Source organism: Cheilinus undulatus, linkage group 6 (genome assembly GCF_018320785.1).
Source record: "Cheilinus undulatus linkage group 6, ASM1832078v1, whole genome shotgun sequence".
Classification (NCBI taxonomy): domain Eukaryota; kingdom Metazoa; phylum Chordata; class Actinopteri; order Labriformes; family Labridae; genus Cheilinus; species Cheilinus undulatus.
In genome coordinates, this window is record NC_054870.1 from 38,928,646 (window position 1) to 38,952,824 (window position 24,179).

A 24,179-nucleotide genomic window follows, 5' to 3' on the forward strand; every position below is an offset into this window, starting at 1 on the left:
GATCTCTTGTGTGAAGCACTTTGAATTGCCTTGATGCTGAAATGTGGTAAAAAAAAATCAACTAGCCTTGGCAATTATTTTAGAACAATAACGCTGGTTGTCTGGTAAGGAGTCATTTTCTCAGTACTCATGTTTTCATCTTGGCTAATCCAGTGTTGTTATACTGAAATAATTAGATCAATTAGACAAGATCTTGAGAAAACAGCCAGAAATTCACTCTTTTACCACAAACTGTTTATAAGCATGGACATGGTCTCAGTGACATCATGTTTTGGTTTCTGGAGCAGTTCTGAGGCCCATCAATGGTGGTTGTCATATTGGAAACTCTAACTTAACCTAACTTTTGGTCCATCTAGTTTTTACCTAAGAGGTGGAACTGAGGCGGGCCTTAAGTCACACCCTGATTATGCATAACTATCCTTCATAAAATTAAAAAAAAAAATTACTTTAGCTGGAAATTTTTTCCCTCTACAGCAATCAAGAAATGAGCTATTCAGAACAAATTTAAACCAGGCTGTAAACATGTTTATTTAAGGGGGAAATGTTTTTTTTAAAGGGATTTGTGTGTGACTTTTGCACTTCTCCACTGAGTAAATACTAGAGACTGCTGCTTGCTTATCACATTAAAACAAATAAAACCAGATTGTATGGATGCATCTCCTCTTAAAGCTTCTATAGTTTCTGAAGTCAACATGGTGTTTAATAGTATTTCATTTACTTACGAACGATTCTGTTTCTCTCATTAAGCTGGGACGTGTTGCGAAGGCCACCGTGGGGATGGAGATGTGCAAGGCGTGCCAGTCCCAGGCGAGTGTGTGTGTGCGTGAGGGGGAGGGCAATGCTGTGCGAGCGAGCCTCTGGGATCGGAGGCCGTCCTTTGGGATCCATGGGGTCTGGAGTCTGAGGGGAGCTGTCCATCCTGGTGGCTGTGAGGGCGTTCTGGTAATGATTTCTGGTGATCTTTGGGGACACAAAAAACAAAGGCTATCATCAGTGTTATTTCAGAATGTGCTTATTTTAGTCGGTGAGAAACTGTAGAGGTGGACAAGTGAAATATAAGAGGAAAACAACTATTAAATGCTACAATATTCATGGATAAAATGGAGCACAATTATCCCCAGTGATTAAAGGAGAGAGGGTGCATGGAGGGAGAGCGAGCAGGATGTCTGTGTTCCGTCAGAATCAGGGATTAGGACATATCAAAGGCATACGCCGCAGCAGAGGAAGAGTCTGCATTTTCGGGGAATTTTGGAGATTAAATGGAGGGGTTTAAGTGCAATTGCTGGTTTGCTTGTGCTTCATTTTTTATAGCCAGTGTGCAGGAAGTTATACATTAAGTTGACTTCATAATAATGATGATGTCTGTTGTATTTGCAGACATTTCTGTTACAAACCTTGATAATCTGCAGGTCTGTGAGCTGGCGGACCGAGTAGTCCGGTAAGTAGGCCCCTCCTCCTGTAGAGAGCTGACCTACGCTGCCTCCACTTAGTAAGGAATCTGATTGGTTGAGACCACTAGCTCTGGAACTATACCTCTGACCTGAACAGAAAAGAAGAAAACACTTGTAGTTGCATTTTTTTTTTCATAAATCGTCCTTCATTGATTCAACATGCTTTTGATCAGCCTAGATGGTGGCGATCATATCCTGATTCAAAATACACTTATTAAAAACATATTTTTCTATTTCTTTTTTTCCCAGGTATATTTTTGGGCCTTTGGTGTCTTTATTGATAGAGGAGGACAGTGGATAGAATCTGAAACAGGGATAAGAGAGTGGGGGAAAGGTGCCACAGGCAAGAATTGAACTTGGGCCGCTCGCGTACATGGGGTGCAACCTAACCACCGGGCCATCTGTGCCCCCAGATTTTTCTATTTCCATGTAATGTTCTTCCACTCCTGACCTGCCACAGCTGTGCATTTTTGACTTATCATCATATCATCATTGAGAGGACTTGTCCTTGACTGGGGTTGACAAAATGGTATTACTCATTTCTATACTATGTTGTCTGTCAAAAACAAAGCTAAACTCACGCATCTTACTGTACCATTACAGCTGCAGAAATAATTGGTCTCCCCACACCCAATTTAACAGATGTGAACAATATGACCATTACACGCATTGCGGCGCCAGAACAGAACACCACACATCCACTAAATTTCCTCCTCACCCCTCTGTCCTCTGGTTGAAGATAAAGATCACTTATGTGCAGGAGGGTTTGCTCTGGGAAGAGCTTGATCCCTGCTGCCCTGAAAAAAAAAAAGACATGGCTGGACAGGCTAGAGTGTGATTAGTGTCCGGTATTGTTTGCTTTCTACTGTGTGGTTTGTGTTCTGTGTCTTCATTTGTTTGTCAGATGGATGCAGTGCTGTGAAAAGGAATTTCCCTTTGGGAACAATAAAGTCTTAGTCTAACTGATTATTTTTGGACTTTTGATCTGCTGTAAAGTTTCTGTTTTGGTTTGTAATTTAACTTTTTGGGACCTTTCGTGTCCATTTAACTTAAAATCATACTCTGGTAGCCTAGTGGCAATGTCCATGTGCTCCAATTACAGAGGCTGTTGTCCTTGAGGAGAGCGGCCTGAGTTCAAAATCCAGCCTGTGGCTGCTTTCCCACATTATTACCCATTCTCTCTCTCTCTCCAGTTTCCATCTCTATCCACAGTCATATCTCAATAAAAGCACAAAAGCCCATTAAGACATTTGTAAAAAAAAAAAAAAAAAAAAAACCTTCACAGTTACCTTTTGAACTTGAGGTAGCTTTCGGGTGAGTAAAGTCCCAGTCAGGATTGAAAGCTGAGATTAGTTTATAAATTGATTTAGATTCAGTGTTTCCTCACATAGCATAGACTGGCCTGTCTCAACTGGGGTGCTGTGGCACCCTGGGGTGCCTTCTGGCATTGTCAGAGGTGCCTTCAAAGTGCAGTCAGTTTTATCTAGAATTATTATGCATACAGTATGCAGAGCTTTAGCTATCCCCAAGTCTCATATGCCTTTTTACTAAAATTATGCCATGTTGGGGTCAGCAAATGAAGTGGCTTGGTCAGCATACACTGCACAAGAATCAGGCAGTGTTTTTTAAGATAATTTTTGGGGTGCTATGGCTTTGTTTAGATAGGACAGCTGAAGAGAAACAGAAAATATAGGGAGGGAGAGCAGGGACACATGCACCAAACAGCGCAGAGGACAGGTCCCATGACCAGTGTGTTGAGGACTATCATCTCTGTATATGGGTGCCTGCTCTAACCAGTGAGCTAAACAGGCCCCCACCATGCAGTATTTCTCTTTTTTTGGTTTGGCAGATGAGGTTCAGGAGCTCTGTGTCGACCTCTGATCCATCCCTGCAAGAATAGGTCGGCTGTATGCATTATCCCAGGCTCACCTTAATGATAAGCAACAGTCATGAGGTGTTGTAAAGGCATTAATCTATTTCATAACAACACTTTGTGTGTGCAATATGGCAGCCATTGTGCTGTAGGATGTTTGTTTTTATTAATACATTTCGACTGGGGTTACTTAAGGGTTTTTGTTTAGTTTTTCAAATTTTGGATGGGTACTTAGAGAAAAGCTGAGAAATTCTGGCATAGACTATACTTCAGTAAACCATCCAGGTATATTTATATCCATCCAAGAATATTTGCCTCACATTTTAGTGTGTTTATAATTACCATCTACATGCTCTACAGAGATACCTGCACATAGATCCCTTCTGTAAATGCACTGTTTAAAGTGCAATGTTAAACACGATGCTGTTGTTTTAGCATTTTTCTGCAGCTTCTCACAACCCCCAACCTCCTCCTAGCCATGATGCTTTTTTAAATGCTACCTCATCAGCAATAGGCATGAACATTGTCCAAACAGCAGGAACATAAACAAATAAACATAAAGACCGAGGTTGAGCAGGATGGCCATCTTTACCATCAAAGTCCAGTGTCATTCTGTGGGAAACAGAGATCTGATTGTAGCCATGTCTTATTACAGTACCTCCTGCCCAGTTTAACTGATAACTGATGAAGGTCGGATACCAAAATGTTGCCAGTAAGTATATTTCTGGAAGTCCCACTGTATGTGGGAGTTTCTTGCAGTTTTGGTGAACACATAACTCTCCTACACGCCTGCAGGATTTAAGTGCAGAGTGTTTTCTGTTTTGTAAATCGATATTTGCTACATTAGAGACATTTTTTGGCTAATTTCTTTCTAATGTACCTTGGTGCAATCCAGTTTATACCTGCTGGACTGTTAAGGGAGATATACATTCAAAGCTGGATAATGTCAGATGTTATGTTAGAGACTCCAAGTGATTTGTGTTGAGCCCCTCTTAGGTAGATGAAATGGTCAACCTGCCATAATATACATCAGCACATAGACCTATACATCCACACTAAACACACTGTCAGGCACGCTCTTTGCTAAATACTTATCAAAAGCACAGAATAGAAACTTAAGTTTGTAAAAACAGGGAAAATAACAGGCTTTTACAAAGGAAGCAATAAACGTGATACTTCTAAGACAGGGGTGTCCAAACTATGGCCCAGGGGCCAAATGCGGCCCGCAGCCCATTTTTGATTGGCCCGCTGCAAATTCTAGAAATAAAATGAAATATGGCCCATATCAAAACATGAGGCTTGTGCTTAACTTTATTGTACTTTTTAGTTTCAGCACAAGGCAGTGCTACCATGCCAGTTCTGTAAACAAACATTTTGACATGAAGGTATCTTGATAAACAATGTCCTGATAGATTATCGCAGCAAATATCAGCATCAGTATCATTTCATGGGCAGAGCCAGTGGTAGCCAGGGCCAAACAGGGCCCCCTGAAATCTGACTGGCTCCCCAAATTCCTGAACTTGACTGTCTATTTGCCCTGTCAGCCATTAATTAGCCATTTAGGCGTACTCAGTCACTAAACATGTATCAACTTACATTGGATTATTCTTACTAACTTTAAAATCCTCATGGCGAGGAATATGAAAGTGGCCCCACCAACCTTATATAGTTCTGTATGTGGCCCTCTGTAGAAATAGTTTGGACACCCCTTTTCTAAGATATAACAACAGTCTTTGTAGAGATGTTTCTTTTTATATCAGACTCATTTAAGATAAATAATTCCCTATAAATCAAGAAATTATGAAAATGTTCTTTTCAGTCCTGCAGTTTAATTCAGTGACTTAGTGTGGGTTGATTTGTGCTGCAGATCTCCTCAAGTTAAGGGTGCAGCTGTGACACTGACACTCTACGTTCATTCTAATTGTCTAGCTTTAATCTGTGTTTAGTCTTTACTGAGGTAGAGAAACCTCTTCTTCAGTGGTAGGATGTGGCAAAAGAAGGAAGTGTGGCTCTCTTCATTATCCACTGTTATACAGATGAAGCTACAGGCGAGTTATGACTCATCACACCTACTTGTGTTTGCTTTAGTAGTTGTGACATCTAGTGTAGATTCATTGTTAGCTTAATGTTTACCTGGAAGCCTCTCACAATATTTGTCATGATTTGTTAGCAGTAAAAGATGGTGTGCACTGTTTTTATTTAGCCTTGCTGTCATAACTCCCCCAGTGGGTGCATATTCATGTTTATAATATTTACAAAGTTAAGCAATTAGTAAGTAGGGACAAGAGTTGTACAGTGCATTCAGAAATTATTCAGACCCTCTAAACTTATGTCAATGTTATGATTCAATTTTTATTTTTAATTAATTTGCAAAAATTCTACAATTCTGTTTTCCCTTTGTCATGTTAGGGCACTGATTGCAGATTCATGAGAATAAATGTGTATTTTTACTGTAGCATCAGGCAGCAACATAAGAAAAATTGAAAACATGATTGGGGTCTGAATATGTTCTAAATGCACTGTATATCTAATACAATTACAGATCTTTTGAATGTGTGCATTTTGTAATGTAGACCCTCTACTCCCATAAACAGAAGGTTCAAGATGAGTTGCAAAATGCTTAACAAAAAAAAGGGGGGGGGGGGGGGCACAATCACATTAATAGAAAAAACCAGGGCAAAAGACAGAATACTCACTCAGCTAGACCATTATTCCTGAAAGTAAGTTATTTTATGTTGATTACTTACTAAATTGATGCTTTTAAAAACAGTACAGAATACGGATGACTAAATGGTGACTGAAATGATAATTTTAAGGGAAAAAAGGGGTGAATTGTCAGTGCTGTTACAGAATATTCTGATAATTGTAAAGGCATCTTTGGATGAGCACAAACGTGCATTACTAAAACCTTACCTAACTGCAATAAATTGCATTTCTATCTACTACTCTACCCTCCTAATCCTCATTTGTCCTACTAAAACTTGACTATCTTTTTGTTTTTAATTATATATTATCAAGTTAGATATTATAAGACAAGATGATCCGTTGTTTGTGTGCACACAATCTTCATGTTACCCCTGCTTAAGTCAGTGCTAACCACCATACTAATTTTTCTCCTCTTATTCTGTACCGAAGTGCCAAGAAGGGAGAATTGCTGTTTCTGTCAGCTCCAAATGTAAAGCAATGTGTCAAAAAGACAGCAAGTACAAAAAGGGAAGTAAATGCAGTGCTTTTGAGATGTAATACTGGATTCTGTAATGTCCTGAGAACGGATTTTAAACATTTAAGGAAGTCTTTCAATTCATTTTAAGCTCATCCTTAACATCACACATGCAAATCATGCACACAACCTCCAGAAGAATCAGGGAGAGAAAGGGAGAGGGAGCCACAAGGCTTTGTGCTTGCACTGCAGTCTTAGCTGGATTTCATATAATCCTGTGCAGGTCATGTCCTTCCACTGGGAAATTCTCTGAAATCACTTCTTTTAATTACTTACTTCCCACGGCCGCTGCAGGCTGACGACATACAGACACTGGGTGGGGTTCAGACCAGCACTGCACTCATTTTATGACTATTACTGTTGTCAACAATGTCCTGTCACCCTCATTTGGAGTTCATTTAAAAACTCCATCAATATGTATTCACATCTGCATTTACTTACCAATAGGCAGGGGTGGGATGAGAGCAGGCATGCCATAATATGAAAACGCTCCATTCTCAAAACGCAGAGCTTCCTTTCCTATCTCCACCTCCACCCGTCCCTGCAACAACAGCACAACCATTATTATGCATTTAAAAAGCTCTGGGTGTGAAAACACACCAAATGGATGACTCATCTAATAGAGCAATATGCATTAACCCTGAAATTATAACAATAAAATGTACAAAAGTGTTAGGTTTCATAACTCATTGGCACAAACATTTATGCTGAAATTATAATTAGTATTCAGCTCTGACAGCAGCAGCAGCAGAGTTTCAGATTTACCTGCAGGATGAGGATAAAGTAGTCGACAGGTTTGTTTCTCTGGAAGAGGTAGTGTTGAGGAGCGTGTTTGTTCTTGGGATTGAACTTGAGTTCTTGCACAACGCTGGGATGTTTGATGAGACGCAGCAGGATCTTCTCTGACAGGTGACACGGTCTGAAAGGCTCCACCTCTGCAGGATAGATTCATAGGCACACAAATAAAAGTACCCCAAAATATTTCCAAAAAAACAAGACAGTTTCCTAGCTTACTTTGAAATCCACTGAGTTTACTCTTCGTACAGTAAATGCATACTAATGTGGAAAACGCTACCTGTAGCCAAGAAGCGGTGTGTTGCCAGCAACAACTGAGGTGAGATTTTAACCTTCAGCTCATTTTCTGCCAGTTTGAAGATGGAGAAATCCTGCTGCTTCCTCTCATGGTGAGAAACTCTTCTCTTGGTTCGATTATCAGCTAACAAAACAGAAAAATTACAAATCCATGAAGCTTAAAGAATGCAATTCCATTCAATTCAAGGGCATTATTGTCAGGAAAGTTCAGGCAAGCTTCCAACTTACAGTGCCCATAAAAAGTAACAACCCCCTTGGATGTGTTACCCTTTTATTGATTTTATAAATAATTTCTGGTCAAAATAATTTGGCGTTTTTGACATGAAAGGAAATAACAAAAAAAAACCTCTTTAATGTCTATGTGAAAACAGATTTCTATAAAGTTATGGTGATTAAAAAGATATGCAAGGTAAAATAAGTGAGTATATAAATATTAACTTCATTTTGAGTAGCTGACCTAATTCAACAGAGGTCCAGCCAACTGGTGCTAGAAGTCTCACAATTTTTGAAATGGTGATCATCTGCGTATAGTCAGTGTGTCTCATGTGTGCTTTTGCAGACAGTTATTTAGTGATAAAGAAAGGTTCAGTCACTGGTGAATCAGTATTCCTGGCTACCATTACACCATGAAGAAAAAAGAATACTCCAAACAACTCAGAGAAAAGGTTATCAAAAGTAAAAGTCAGGGGATGGATAAAAAATCAAAGGCAGTGAACATCCCGTGGAGTTCAGTTAAATCCATCATCAAGAAATGGAAATAATATAGCACAATACTATAGCACATAGCACTCCATTGTCTAGTGGAAGAAAGTTTGATCTTTGGTCTGATGAGACCAAAATGGTGCTTTTGGGCCATCAGACGAGATACCATGTTTAGCGAACCAAACATTGCACACTGCCACAAACACACCATCCCCACTTTGGAGCACCGTGGTGGCAGCATCATGCTGTGGGGATGCTTCTTGGCAGCCGGTCCTGGAAGGCTTGTAAAGGGTAAAATGAATGTGGCAAAATGTAGGAAAATCTTCGAGCACAATCTTATTCAGTCTGCATGAGAACTACAGCTATGGAGAAGATTTATTTTCCAGAAAGACAATGAGCCGAAGCATACAGCAAACTACACAGAAATAGTTTTAAGACAAGGTGAATATTTGAGCCAAAGACCAGGCCTTAAACCATGAGAGATTTTTTTTGGCTTGACTTGGAAAGGGCTGTCTATGCCCAGCTCCATGCAACCTGACAGAACCGGAACGGTTTAGCAAAGAAGAATGGAGTAAAACTGCAGTGTCTAGATGTACAAACCTGATTCAGACCTATACACACAGACTCAGGACTGTGGTTGCAGCCAGAGGTGCATCTACTAAATACTGACTTGAAGGGGGTGAATATTTGTGCAATAAATTATTTTACATTCCCTATTTTTTAAAGAGTTTTTGAAAAAATGTGTTTTGTCAAAAAAGCCAAAAGATATTACCTACGATTGTTTTTTAAAATAAATAAAAATGGTAAAATATCAAAGGGGCTGAATACTTTTTATAGGCACTGTAGCTCCTTATCACCATAGTGGTCTGTTTTAAATGCTCTTACTGCTGGTGCTGCACCAATCTGCCTGTCACAATCTATTATAGACTCTAAGATACTTGAACTCCTTCATTAGGGGCAAAGACATACTCTCCAACCAAAGGGAGTTCCACCATTTAACGACAGGGGATATTGGCATTAAACTTGAAAGTGCTGACCCTCATCCTGCTGTTTCGCACTCATCTGAAGAAACCAACATGCTGCAATAAGCGACAGGTTTCACGCTGAAATGCTTTGATGAGGCTGCAGAAGATTGAGATGTGTAACTTCACAGATTAGGTTTGTCCTATTAGATGTGCCACATACTATAAGTAAATTATTCACAATGGCACTACAACCAACTATTTTGAGGTGCTTCTGACCTCATTAGCTGGTGCAGCTTAACATCCTGAAGCAAATAAACAATAAGGATGGATCCCCTTACATGGTTTCCTCTTCAGTTCACTTACAGCTGGAGAGATTAAGATTATCCCATGTACTGTAAACACACCTAAGATTGATGCAGATGCGCGGAGTACTTGATATATTCCATTAAATACGTTGTAGCTGCAGCATCAGAACAGCTGGTGCTACAACTGCTTGAAGAGGCCCGTCAGGAGAGATTAGCTCCCTTTGTGCTATATATACACACGTAATTATGCACACGTAGACACAGAAAAAAGCAGGACTTTATGAACACCCACACAACAGCACCCCTGACAGAGGCTGCTCCACACATTCTGCATGTAATTAAAACTGCAGCACACAACAAAATTAGATGTTCCTGTCTTCTAGGAGAAGGAGTTTTTGTTGTAGGAGTGTATAATGAAAAGTTATTTACTCTCATTGTGTTGTGGAAATAGTAGAAAGATGAGATATGACGTGATGTGAGTTTGGCATTTGAGTTCCTCTCTGTGGAGAAACTTTGCAGCCAATTAAAGATGAGCGGATTATAGTGATTATCTGTGAGACTGGGCCATTTATTCACATTATTTAATTATGCATTAGCAAGGAGCTGGGGACAACAGGCGAGGGAAGGTGGGATCAATAGTTTAATGAGAAAAACGGACAGGAGATGGTGGAAGGCAGGAAATCCCAATGCACTTTTGAGTTTAAAATGCTTCTTTCTGCAGCTGTCTATAGTGCATTTTCTAGTTATGCTGCAGACAAAAGCTGCAGAGAAAAACCTGTCAGCTGCTGTGACATTCAGATAATCTATTCAGTGTGGGAGGTGGAAACACAATGAAATTGATTCACAGCTAATGCTACAACTCAGAGCTGCATAATCACTGTGTTTCTGCATCATACATACTGTACAGGTCCGTCTCATCCACAATCTCAGACTTGATGATCTCCTCAATGACATCCTCCAGGGTGACAATGCCCATCACCTCGTAGAAGGGGTCTCCCTCCCCCTCACTGTTCACCCTCTGCACCACAGCCAGGTGGGACTTACCTGCAGGGAACAAGAAAAGAAAGGGTAAGTTGGAAAATGCTTTATTTTTCATCATGTAAACAAAACAAAAACAAAATCTCTCAGTGGTTGAAGGACATGATGTCCTATTAGGACCTTGAAAAGTTTTGTTACTCTGTTACTGGTTGTTGCATAAATTCAAAAAGATTTGGGGACCTTTATGGGAACACTATGAGTATCTCCTCAATGTCAGAAGCACTAACCCCCCCCCCCCCATTCTCTCTTCAGTTGTGCTTTATTGGCATGAACACATAATTATTTTGTTGCCAAAGCAATGCAGAACAATTAATATTTATCATCAAGCGCTCTCTCTCTTTGCTTTGATCATATGATAGATCTACATTAGGGCTGCACAGCATTGGGAAAACTGGCATTGCAATCTTTTTTAATATTTGCTGCACTAACTAAGAAAGCAGAAAACCAACCAAGATAAATGCAGTGTTTTATCTTTATATAAGGCCTGACCTTGAGGAGCAAAGAGGCTAGTTGAGCCCCTTTAACATACAAAAAAATCCTCATTTTTTCACAAATATGCTTCTAAATGAACGGTATACTATGTTCATATACTATGAATCGCATAAACCTTTTGGGATGAGTGATTGAGTAATGATGTGCTGTTTAAGGAATTAGCCTGCTTAATGAAACAGTTCTTTAATGTGAGCAACTGTAGCTAGTTCCTGTTTGAGTTCAAGTTTCCTTTACTCCATCCTTCGTCATCATTTAATCTGTATTCAAAAAGCCAAACTAGTACTACTAAATGAAGAGCCGTTTGGCTCTACTGAGCTGAGCCAAATGATCTGGATCTCTTAAAAGAGGTTGATTTCCTGTCACAATAAAACAGGCTGGACGAACATCAGCTGAGGACACACAGATAAGATCACAGTTTAAATGTGCTAAACTGCAGCAAAACTGTACTGAACCCAACAGTAACATGAGTGTTCTGTGAAACCACTCGCCACGGCTTTAGATGGAGGCTTTTTAACTACCTGCTGCCATTTCACTCTGAGTTTTTAAAAAAAATATTTGTTTTTTTTTGCCCAAATTTGGGGACACGAAAGTAGTTTAAGAATACATAATGTTTTTGTTTTCACACTTTGAATGCTCGGCATAATCCTAAACAGCTCAAAACATGGCCTATTTGGTAACATTTCTCTAAACAGCTTTCCACATTAATAAGCAAATGACATTTTGAGGGTGGGAGGCAGTTCACATTAAAACTGCAGCTTCAGGAGGCTATTCTGACATCCTGCAAAGAAATTCAAGCAGAAACTCACCAGTAGAAATCTCTGGTGATAACGTCCTGTCTGTTTACATTACTGTTGTCATTAATTACTGATGGTGTTTTAGGAACTTGGAGGGTAGTCCTACTTCACAGAGGAAGGTTATTCATTCATTCATTCATTCATTCAGTCAGTCAGTCATTAAACCTTTATTTAATCTTAAGATCTCACTGAGATTATGCTCTCATTTGCAAAGATGCCAAGAGTAAAATTAGTACATCAAAACAAATAAAACCAACACAAAATGGAAAAAGCCACTGACAGAATAAACAGAGAGCTGAGTCCATTTAATAACAGTTTCATTCATGAATACAGAAGTTTCTTATTATGTTTTGACACTGACCAGTTGTAATAACTGATCTGAGTTTTAACCTTTGCTATCCAGTGTTTTTTCCCCATTTTAGTTTTTAAGGTTAAGTTGCAGCATCATTTAGTCACTGGAGTGAATGTGATAATGGCTGTTGGATAAGGTCAGTAAAGGAGGTGATGTATGATGGCAGAGTCCAGACAGAGCTTTATAAATAAAAAAACAATCAATGCTTGCCCCATCTGTCAATGAAGGCCAGCCTGCTTTGTCAAACAGGATGCAGTGATGAGTGGATTCATTATCACCAGTAATGAGTCTAGGACTGAATGATGCACTGAGTCAACACGACTCCTGTTTCAAAGGGGCAAGGGGGAACTCAAAATCAGGGGCAGGGGTAAAAGTTACATGGAATAACTCATGGATGCAAAATATTGTAAAAATCTGGAGATAGTTCTAAATAAGAATTTTTTTCACCAGTGTGTCAGTAAAAGTGTCTAATAATACAATAAATGGCTTTCAAATCCAACTGGCTGTCTAGAAAATGAGATAACTGGATGATGGAGCATCTCTTTTATAATTCAAGTTGTAAGAAATGTAAATAATATGTCTAAATGAGTTGTGAAACTGTCTTTAAGTAACCTGTTGAGTGGTGAATATTGTTATTTGATGTGTGTGGAGTCCATCTCATTTCATTATCGTTATAGTCACTAACGAGGATTCCAGCTAATACTATAAAGTTCAGCCTTCTGTTAAACTTGAGTATTACTTTGAATTCTTCACTTATTGTTATCTTCCTTATAGGGGTGGGTGATAAATGGAGTATACACGATGTATCACGGCTTTTGCCATGTGAGATGTATGAAATGAATATAAAGTGACTATTGAGCATAAACTCCATGGAGTTTCACTTTTCCCACTGTCTCCTAAATGCCTCTCTCAGCAGAGAGCACATTTCCCTTATCCAGAAAACTTTCCTCTGCACATGCTTGTAATTGTGTCAGAGGGAGACGGAGGACAGCATGGAGAATGCAGAGAAAGTAGACAAACTGCCAGAGCAAGTTGGCAGGAGACAGTAGTTTGCAATGGAGACAGATAATTTGGTTATGAAAAAGAACGGCTCTGGATCTGTCATAAGGCAGTGGTTCAATTTCAAAAGGAAGATGTCACACAAAATACTGTAAAATATGTCACAAGATAATGCCGAGATTACAGGGACAGAAACACAACACATTGCCAAAGACATGGCCCCAGTAAGTGTTGTAGAAAAGCCAGGATTTAAAGATCCCTTACTCAACCCAAAGTATGATCTGCCTGGGTGCTAAAAACATTACATTGACAGCTGGGAGTTAAAAAGTTTGTGCCTCCAAATGAACTTTTTTCCCTATGATCTCACAGGAGAGTTCCTTGCACAAGATCTGAAATATGATCTCATGTCCAGTGTCCCACGGATAAGGGGACTAATGTAATCAAAGCTGTGAGCATGAATGGGTGCACTAGACTGCAGTGTTCTGGTGATCAGCTGCATCTTGTGATTGTTGAGTTTTTGTGTAGGTTTGCTTCACCCTTTATGAGGAAAATAACCATTTCTATAATCAACAATAGTAAAAATAACAGAGAAACAATTTATAACTTTCCATTCACAATGAATATAACGGCAGGGAACATAATTGCCTAGCTCTACTTCATTACTGACAGAGCCATATCCAATAAAATAAGTTTAAGATAGATTTACAGTTAGAACAATCATAAATTTATCTTAATCATTGTTATCTTCCTCATCTATTTTCCCCCCTTGCATCTGCCTCGTCTTTTCTTTTTGTATGTTCCTCTTCTCTCTTCCTGCACCCTGTCTTTCCTCTTTCTAAATCTCCCTCTATCCTTTTACAACCTCAGCTCAGCTTTAGTACATTACTTTTTAACATGTGTTGACTCTGCTTGAGGTTTCCTTTGCCCTGTAGTTATACTTAGTGTTTTTAGTGCTGCGCTAATGTTTGATCTTCATTAATAATATAACAAAGAGTATGGTCTAGACCTGCCCTCTTTGTAAAGTGTCTAGTTATGAATTGCTTCTGTACAAATGAAGATCGACCGTGTCTGCCTGTGTTCAATACTTGGCTTGAGCACGTCTGGCCCCTACCAGTCCAAACTCACTCACTGCAAATAATGACCAATGAAAACAGCTACCAGTACACTAAGCATTCACAGTGGCAAATACATAAATAAGTAAACACATAAAGCTGTTTTATAATTTACACACACCCTGCAGTTTCTTTTTTTCCACAAAACAGGCTGTGAAATGAGCAGGAAAGGCTGTCATTTTTCTATTAATAAGTGATTTTGATGCATGAAAAATAGTTGTTTCACTATTAAGGATCTAGGTACTCTAACTTTTAGCATTTGTAAGAGATATTCCCACAGGAGTTAGATTTAAATAATTGACTTGTGTTATTAGACTCTGTTACAAATACTTAAAGGTGCAGTGTGTAATATTTAGCCTAGTAGCATTTAGCAAAACAAGCTTGGTTAAAATCAAACATAACATTTATAAGTAGACTGATCTAAATTAGTGTTGACATCTGATAACACATTTTTTTAAATGTATGTTTTAAATTAACTCAGAATAAGCCTTTTATTCATACATAGGGAGGGTCCCCTCCAAGGATGCTGCCATCTTGGATTTTTGCATTTTGCCTGTTTCTATGGCACCATAGAAGGAACCAAATAACAGTTAAGCATGTATTGATTTTTAAACTTCACTGGTTCCCACAGTTATCACCAGAGAAATGATCATCACACTCCAGAATTGACTGTTAGATGTTGATAGTCCCAATTTTACACACTGCACCTTTAAGTAAATACATTCCTTGCTGAGGAATTCCCAGATTGTCAAAATATTTGGTTAAATTCCCAGAGTATTTCAGTCTTCCAGTCCATCTGCTGTTCTTTTGGGTTTTTTTTCACAATGCTGAGTTTGCCATGTCCCTCCTGAATCCAAAATGAACCCAGATGGCAGATCCAGAGTGTCAGAAAATAGAATATTAATCAAACACACCGTAGCCCTGCTTAAAGTTAAATATCCTGCACTGTTTCTCAAGGCTTAACTGTACTGTGGTAAAATATCTTGCCTTAAATGCATATTTGCATTAATACATCTATTAACTGTAACTTAAATTCTGTAAGAAAGCTCACTGTGGTATAATTGACATAAGCTATCTTAAATGGTCTAATCTACCGCATGTAAATCAGCTCATATCCTTGCATATTTTATACTTTTTATCATGTCTAGTCATTCTTGCATGCTTTGCACATCTTGCAACCGTACTATCAACGCACACATATTACAAAAAAATATACAACAAGAGCTGGTATACATTTAAACTTGACTTTTCAAAATGTTTTCAGTTGTATTGATTTTTCGTAGTTAAAGTTTAATTCCTGTACATTGAGAGCAAAGCTAACCAGTGTCAAATTTCTTTGTTGCATAAGCATGCTTACAGCTGATGCTGATTCTGAGAAAACAGTTTTATATAGAATCTCAGTCAAATCTCAAATGCTTCTACCTACTCTTACTTCTTTTATTAAGGAGGCAATTTAGTTGTAACAGTTGCTTTTATACTCAATGTAGCAGTAAGAAATGGTGAAATTTAGATTAAAATATGGAATGGGTTAGGAGATATAAATAATAACTAACACAGTAAGTAAAAAGCACAGAGTATTCAAAGATTAAAAAAAAAGTGCAAAAAAAAAGTAAAGTGAAATCCAGGCTGGTAGATAGGGATTGAAAGGGCATGAGGGATTATGCTATTGATATTGCTTCCATCTTTTGAACATTATTCAGTGTACATTCTGGGAATTTGTCTACAAAAGTAATAAAATATTCTTGAGTTAAAATGATGCTGATGCAATGGATGGAGAGTTAACGTCAGCAGATAAAAATAACACGAGTGAACAGCCTCCAACTGGATCTGTGCTGCGAAGATGAAAACCAGCATTAAAACACCAACTGGAGCTGAGAGACTGTAAACACAGGAGAGATTTGTCTAAGAGCCTGAGTATGAAGTAATTGCAATGTCAGGACTATTTCTGTGTGTAGTAGAAAGTAGGCATTTTGGGATTAGTCTGGAGACACTTTGACAGTTTGGAAGACTTGGCCCCTTACGTAAACACAGAGATTACACAATCAGTCTGGGGATGCCTACATCTGCTGACGAAACTGCCCATGCTGCTGCCAACCTCTGAGAACACACACTCACAAATATGGACACACAAACACACACTTTTTACACACGCATGAGCAGACCCAGTGGTCACACTCAGTACTTGTTTGGCTGAACCCGACATGCCTGCCGGATACAATGACACAGATCGCCAACAGCATTTCTGCAGTGATTTGATAATGCTGATGTGACATGACACTGCCTCTGATGCTAGATCCCACTGATAGAAGAATAACCATTTACTGTGTAAATAAGCAAAAATCAGTATGCAGATTTTCTATATTTAAAAAATGTATTCCCATATTTAATATCTTTTGCTTTGTCATCCCAGCAGCCACAACAATACTCCCGTTTACGTCACAGCTTAAGTCAATTTTTTGACCAAATAAGTTATCTAACCGAGTTCATGATGTCACTAGAACACAGCGTCCAACCACAAACATGTAAATAGTCTCCAACCGTGCTTCCAACAAAATCTGTGGCTCCTATGAGATGGGCCGATTTAGGGGATCACTGCCAGGGGATAAAATGGATCAAATACTTTAATCCACAGCAACAAGAGAAAAAAAAAAAAAAACTCCCTGACTGATTGACTGACAGGCGGCCATCTTTAAACATGAGGCTGACGTTGCACTCAGAGCTCAGGTCAGCTTGTCCAAGCAGCTCAGGTGAGTCAGACGTGGATATGCCCTCAGCTGCTAATGTACCCAGGCAGCACTGCATTACATCACTCATATGTTACATAATACTCTTGCAGGATGGCACACACGCAGACTCACACGCAGGCAGACACACACACACACACACGCCCAGGGCAAAACTGGGTCTACCATGGATGTCCCCTTTGCAAATGTTTCTGCTCCGCCTGTTTCCTCCGAATCCTCCGGTCTATGTTTGAACTCAGTGTGCTGTTTCAGACCATGCATCATGTGTTTGCATGGCTTTGTGCACTCAGATGATAACGTTGCATTCAAGCAGTATTATAGACACAATGTATTGTTTATGCATCTGCAGACACTACATTGCCCTGTGTTATTACTGTGTTTGGATGCCTTTTTTTCATTCACGGTAGTCATACCCAGACTAAAGTATCTGTCTACTAAGGGACTCTTGCCATGGCAGCAGGATTAGAAAAAAATGTTTGTGGGGAAACTTATTATGGTCAGTTTACAGCTGACTAATGCAACCTTTCCTCTTACACGCCACTGTTATTTGTTTTCTACATGTAATAACTTAACTGTAGATGATGACGTAATCCAGTCAAAATTGGAAGGATCTCGTAAATGAAATATATGGAAAGGAGAAAAAAATGCCATGAGAATTAGGCTAAACTGTGTTTAACATGTATAACATGTTACTGAATTAATATGTGTTCACTACCTAAAAAATATAATAATTTTCTTTTATTTCTGTCGATAAATGTGGTTGTGGGCTTATTTGGAACACAGGTGGGCTTAAATGGTACTTAGACTTTTGACTTTTTTCATAAAATTTCTTTAATTTGTTCTTTATAATATGCATAAGTAAATAAATATAATTTCAAATGAGAGATTAATCCTTCATTTTAACAAATGATCATGTTTATAAACCATCTTAGTATCAATGAAAAATACGTGAACTTAGATTTTGGTGGGCTTTATGCATACACTTACCCTAGATATCAGGTTTATTTTTTTGAATAGAGACAGGAAAAATGGAAGAGATAAAGAATGTGTTTTACTTCTAATGATCCTCTGGAGAGAGGTGAGAACTGTCTTAGATATGGCCTGATAGAATATAGTCTTATAACCTTAGTGCGCACCTGTGTAAGACAATGGATAAAAAAGACAAAAAATAGTAAAGCACTCAATTCTATGTTGTAATCTTAACCTGTCAGTCCCAAAAATTTGTTGTTTTATCTCTCATATATAATGTACAACAATCAAGAACACGTCTGAAACATCTCAACCTCACGACAGAGAGTCCAGCAATTATGATTTTTATTTCCTGCCTTTATGGGTTTTTTTTTTTACATCAGTGATGATGACCAGGAAGACTACAGGGCACTCTGCAAACACAGCAGTCAAAAATGTAAACAAACCAAAAGACAAAGTGAAGGAGAAGTAATGAAGTTGGTGCTGTGAGATGGAAGTATATCTGTCCCGATGATTTGACTGCACTTGTCTGTATAATCCATCAAGTCGGTTGGGTCTGTGATTGTCTCAAATCTGACATAGTGATTATTATAATACACAAAGAAATGTGTGTACTCTAACCTTGGCTTTAGACTGTACTGTTTGCTAAGTTTTGGTTACCAACTTCCTAAAATGCTTATTTAAAAAAATACCATTGAATGTTTGGATTAAAAATTTACATAAAAAATATGATCACCTCCTAAAATATATTTCTGGATTTTTGCACATTTTCTGATATTAAGTATGTATATAAGTTTTGCCACCTAGAAGGCAAACAAAAAGACATACTGAACTAATCCTAGGGGGGAAATTCAATTTTTACACTCTGTTTTCCAACATGCTACATATTCATGCAAGTCCCTCACAGAATAAGCTTCTGCTTTCCTAACATTGGTGAAGTAGTTGAAATTAGCTCAACCTTGACCAATAATGTTACGCTAGATTCCACTATATCATACTGGCCTCAGGGAAATAAGACCCTAATAACACTCTCCACAAACAAGCCCTGAAAATCCTGAACAGGAAATCACAACAGTATCATCATTTTTTATATACTTAAAAAATATAAAATGCTTATCTTTGATGATTTCAGTTTGTATTCAGCTGTCTGTTTAGTGTGTAAAATAATCCATAATGCTACTCCTCCACCATTGAAGAGCTTTTTGCTCTGAGCACATCAGCAGAGCCTCAAGGTCTGCCTCAAGCCAAGACTATAGCATCCCTGAACGTGCCTCTGCCCTCGCACAATCGGCTTTTTCTGTCAAAACTATTAAAGCACTAAATAATCTCTGAACAGATCTGAAACTTTACACAGACTCCACATTTTCTCCTGAGAAGTCAAAAAGGGGATGTTGAGGAATCAGTCTTCTCAGCATTCATCTTACATTTCAACATCTGTTTTACAACTCTGAGAAGCATGCACATAATATTTTCATAGCCGTATTTTCACTTTTCTGTCCTTCTCTTCGCGCACACAGGTGTAGATGACTGATTTGATCAGATTTTAAAGTTTAAAGTTGGGAAAACATGGAAATTAGCTTGTAAGCTAAATCTGGCACGAAGCATCTTTTCTCTTCTTGAGACCACTGGTAGTTTTGGCAGCTGTTTTAGATTAAGCCTTAATCTGAAGATTTAAATGTTCTGCAGTTTTTAGTCACGTTTAATAATTTTATAACCTTAAAAGTTTTTGACTAGTTTTAGCAGACAAAAACTCAAAAATATTTTTTCCCAGTTTTGGTCAATGAAGAAAACCTAAATTAAACCCAAACTAAATTAATGTGCCAAACTGTATAATTACAATAAATGTGAAACACTCATATTAATGCTCAATCAAACTTTAAAAGATTTAAAAAACACTGATAAAAACACTGGCATACCTTCTATACACATTGTAAAAACATCCTGAGATTTGAAGTCTCCCTGAAAAAAATTGAACTTACTTTTCATCAGATTTTTTTTTATCTACAAAGATCTATTCTTAACTAGTCTTTGTCTAGACTTATGGAAAAGGAAAGTCAACCAGAATTTTTATTTGTTGTTTCAGTCAACAAAATGAACACAGCCTAAGACTACTGCTATTTTGTACATTTTCCCTGGAGTTTTTTTTTTGTTTGTTTGTTTTCTAGAGACACACATTTTTTAAGGACTAAAGCAGAAGGGAATAAGCACATGCCAAAAAAAAAAAAATCTATCAAACAGGCAAGCAAACAAAGAAGAAACACATTAGCAGGGGTGAAAAAAATTACATGAATGTTGTATTCAAGTAAAAGTGCAGTTACTCTGTTTAAAATTTACTTAAGTAGAAGTAATCTATAAATCAAGTAAAAAGTATTTAATTTAATGTTAAGTTAAAGTAAAGGTAATGAGTGCTGAGTAACTACTAGGGCTGAAAGAGTTGGGAAATAATCTCATTGCGATATTTTTTCTCCAATATCACATTTGTAATTTGACATGCACTTAATTATTTTTTAAATTCCACATATTAACAAACACAAACAATAACTCATTCATTATCATAACCACAATTTTAGCTAGATTAAACAAACTATTCCATCTGTAAGCTCTGCCTATATGTTAGAGTGACATAACATGATGCATGAATCAGTGTGAATTACAAATGTTTATTTATATATGCTAATCACAGTGGTAGATTTATTCATTTAACTTGAAGCCTTGAGGCAATCATCATGAAAAACAAGGGCTAAAAATAATATCTAACTGTGATTATTTTGACTCATATAGCAGATACAGTGTGAACTGCTGTAATGAATGGAATGAAGATTTCTATACCATTCTCACTTTAGATAAGAAAAACATTTACAAAAATAAGAAAAGTAAGATTTAAAAAAATACTGATGCTTCAAAGTTTGTATGTGTAGAGAGAAACATCTCTGCTGCAAAAAAAATACATACACACACACACACACACACACCCACCCCCACCCACACACACACACCCACACACACATACATAAAGTGCTTAACAAATTTATTAGACCACCTGTCATATTTGTCTTAAAGACCATCCAGCATCATGAAGTGCTTTAATGCAGACTCTGTCATTTTCAGTGAGCTCTCCACGTTTTACCATTGTTCACACGAATGAGGGATTTCAAACTGAATTCACCCAAATTTGAGCCGGCTCACTGGGCTTCTCTGAGAAGTCAGAAATTAATCAAGCATAACATTCAACCACTAAAACTAATTTTTCTGTTCAGGAATGCAAGTAAATAACTATAATTTGACATATTAATCAAGAAATATTAATGTGCTTTACTATTTTTTCAGTTTTTTTGTCAATCAGTAAATTTGAAAATTCATGGATAACAATAATAATTATATTTTAGCATTAAAAATATAATTTGGGTTAAAGAGCTTCTACATATTGGTGACCATTGCAGAAACGTAAAAGATTATTTTGGTAATTACCAATGCTGTTAATTTACGGCAGCTGTGGCATAAACCTTATTTTGGTTAGGGTTAGGGTGGTCTAATAAATTTGTTAAGCACTGTATATATATATATATATATATATATATATATACACATATATACACACACACACACACACACACACACACACATGTAAATATAAAGGTCAAAGAAATATTGCACCTTCTGCAATTTGAAAATTGCATTGACATTTTGTCATTTAATCTTAATCTCGATCAATCGCCCAGCCTAGCTGCTGTTGAGTTGCACAGCAAAATATTAATTTTCCTTATTGGCAACAATAACATGAGAATGTGGATCTCCAAATGTCTTTTTTTTAGGTAAGGCCCCACCTTTATAATAAAATAAAATACAACAGCGGATTTGGGATGTGATGTGGAATCATTCTCTTAGTATGTGCTACTGTATAGTCAACAGAGACGGAAAAAGTACAAGAGTATTGTAATCAAGTATACAGTTATTCTAGTTAAAGTGTACTTAAGGAATAGTAAAATTATTGATTTCAAAATGAACTTTAAAAAGAACAACTGTCCAAAGAAACTTCTCAATTACAGTAATTTGAGTAAATGTTATTAGTTACTTTCCACCTCTGCAAACTTGATGGGATTTCAGATGAAGATTCACGTGTTAAATCTAATTTTATGAATGAGATCAGAAGTGAGTTCATCATTGCAAAGGAACATAAACCCACGTAAGAAACACCATACAGCTCTTAGAGAGATCTCCTGATAATATCCCAGTACCTACAGAGACGTGTATCAAACCAGCTGCTCTCTCCACGTAAAGAGGGTCCAGGTACTCTTCAGCCATAACTCCTTCATGAAGCATACTGGCTTTCACTCATTTCAGGTGTTGCCTGACTTCAAGTGTAAAAGTTTCTCTGTATGCTTAAGGCAATGCATGATTTTAATTTTGTTGGAGTATTTTTAAAGTCTTATGTTGCTTCTTTTGCATAAAACTGTTTTCATAATAATAAAATATATTAATTTCACTGCTAATAGAGTAAATCATCCCACTAAGTAGGATTTTAAGAGGGTTTTGTGTAACTCACTGACCCATGTTGCACCCTGGTTACTTAAATCCTCCCAAAGTCTGAAAATAAGGAAGGAGAGGACACTCACATCCATATTATGTTGGATTTTCTGCTTTATACCTACAGAACTTTGATCTATGAGCTGAAGCAACCTCAATTTATTTCCATCCTGTGCCAAGAAGGTGCTCTAGCAACTACACAATGCCAGAGCCCCTGGGGGTTTAAATACCACTTCTGGCCCAATTTTCTTGCAACACAAACTTGCTGTATTCTCCCATGCCATAAAAACAGAAGGTTAAAAGCTTTGTAGTTAAAAACTGCCATCTTAACAGCATGTCATGCACCCTCTACCATTTAATGCTTTACCAGTGACATTTACATCGACTCCCATTACAAAGATATCATCCCAGTCCTCCACCCAGCACAGTAAGACATCCTTCCCAGCTCCCAGTCAGGCTTCCTGAACAGCAGGAGCCTTTAATCCATGAGAGCAAGACGGAAGGAGGCAGGAGAGGAGGGGAAAGGTTGGAGCTGAATTTTTCATGGCTGCTCTGCAGGCTTGGATGGTGATGACCCCCAGAGAGTGGAAGCAGCTTCAAAGTCAAGGCAAGGCTCACAGTTAGGGCGGCCACAAACAGTCTAAAGGTGAAGCCTGAGTTCACATTGTCACCTATAACCTTATCTGTACATTGCATACACTAGAATTGACACAGGGTCAGAGCAAAGCCAGCCTCCATAATCTGCAACAAAATAAAGCTTTGACCCTTTAACCTGTATGTGGAGATCTGATTTATGATCCTGCCAAAGTCACTGCTGGATGCCCTCTCACATTCTGATTGGACAACAGCTTTCTCTGTCTATTGAGCCTCTGTTTGTCAATGAAACAGATTTACATCTAAATCCTCACAACATAAGCCAATGCCAATGAAGTCCTTACATAAGAGTAGCTCCAGTGGTTTCTTATATGTCTCCATTAGAGTCTGGGACACGTTCAGGGGAGCAGTTTGAGCTTCTCTCTACAGAGCATAGACTCAGAATCATATTCAGTGGGATTGCTGAGATTGAATAGGGTCCCTGTGGGAGGTGACACACTTTAGCTCAGCAGGGAAGGGATGTTATCGGTGTTTTTGTGCTGCAATATTGTGAATGCAACTGTCAGCAAAGATGCTTATCAGAGGAAAGATGTGTGAGCCAGATTGTGGCAGTATTTGCTGCCATTGAGGTGAAAGAAATTGCTTCTACTTTTGACAAATTCCCCTTTTGATTCAATTCAACTTACATTTTTAGATGTTGAGTTATTGGCTGATTAACTTTGTTTAATACAAAACGGTTTGGTAGTTGTGATGAAGTTTACAGTGTTTCTGTCATCTTAAATTATATTAGCAGCATAAACTTTTAAATATTTAAGATCCTGTTGCTTTAATCTGACTAATGTTGGGAAAACCTGGGTTTGCAAAAGTTGCTTTCATGATAAAACTGAACATGAATGTAGAAAAGCATGCTGATGCTGTAATACTGTGTATGCAACTGATAGAAAAGATTCCTA

General features: G+C 38.0%; 1 protein-coding gene across 1 annotated transcript in view; it reads right to left on the bottom strand.

Annotated features, from left to right (window-relative positions):
- The window catches only part of LOC121511090 (metal transporter CNNM1), a 41,837-nt gene that overhangs the window by 9,058 nt on the left and 8,600 nt on the right, over positions 1-24,179 (bottom strand). Inside the window, exons 2-7 of the mRNA XM_041789622.1 lie at positions 10,509-10,652; positions 7,620-7,760; positions 7,310-7,479; positions 6,986-7,085; positions 1,395-1,540; positions 723-960 (exon numbers count right to left, since the gene is read on the bottom strand). Of these exons, the coding sequence (XP_041645556.1) occupies positions 723-960; positions 1,395-1,540; positions 6,986-7,085; positions 7,310-7,479; positions 7,620-7,760; positions 10,509-10,652 (939 nt within the window). The remainder of the gene's footprint in view (positions 1-722; positions 961-1,394; positions 1,541-6,985; positions 7,086-7,309; positions 7,480-7,619; positions 7,761-10,508; positions 10,653-24,179) is intronic.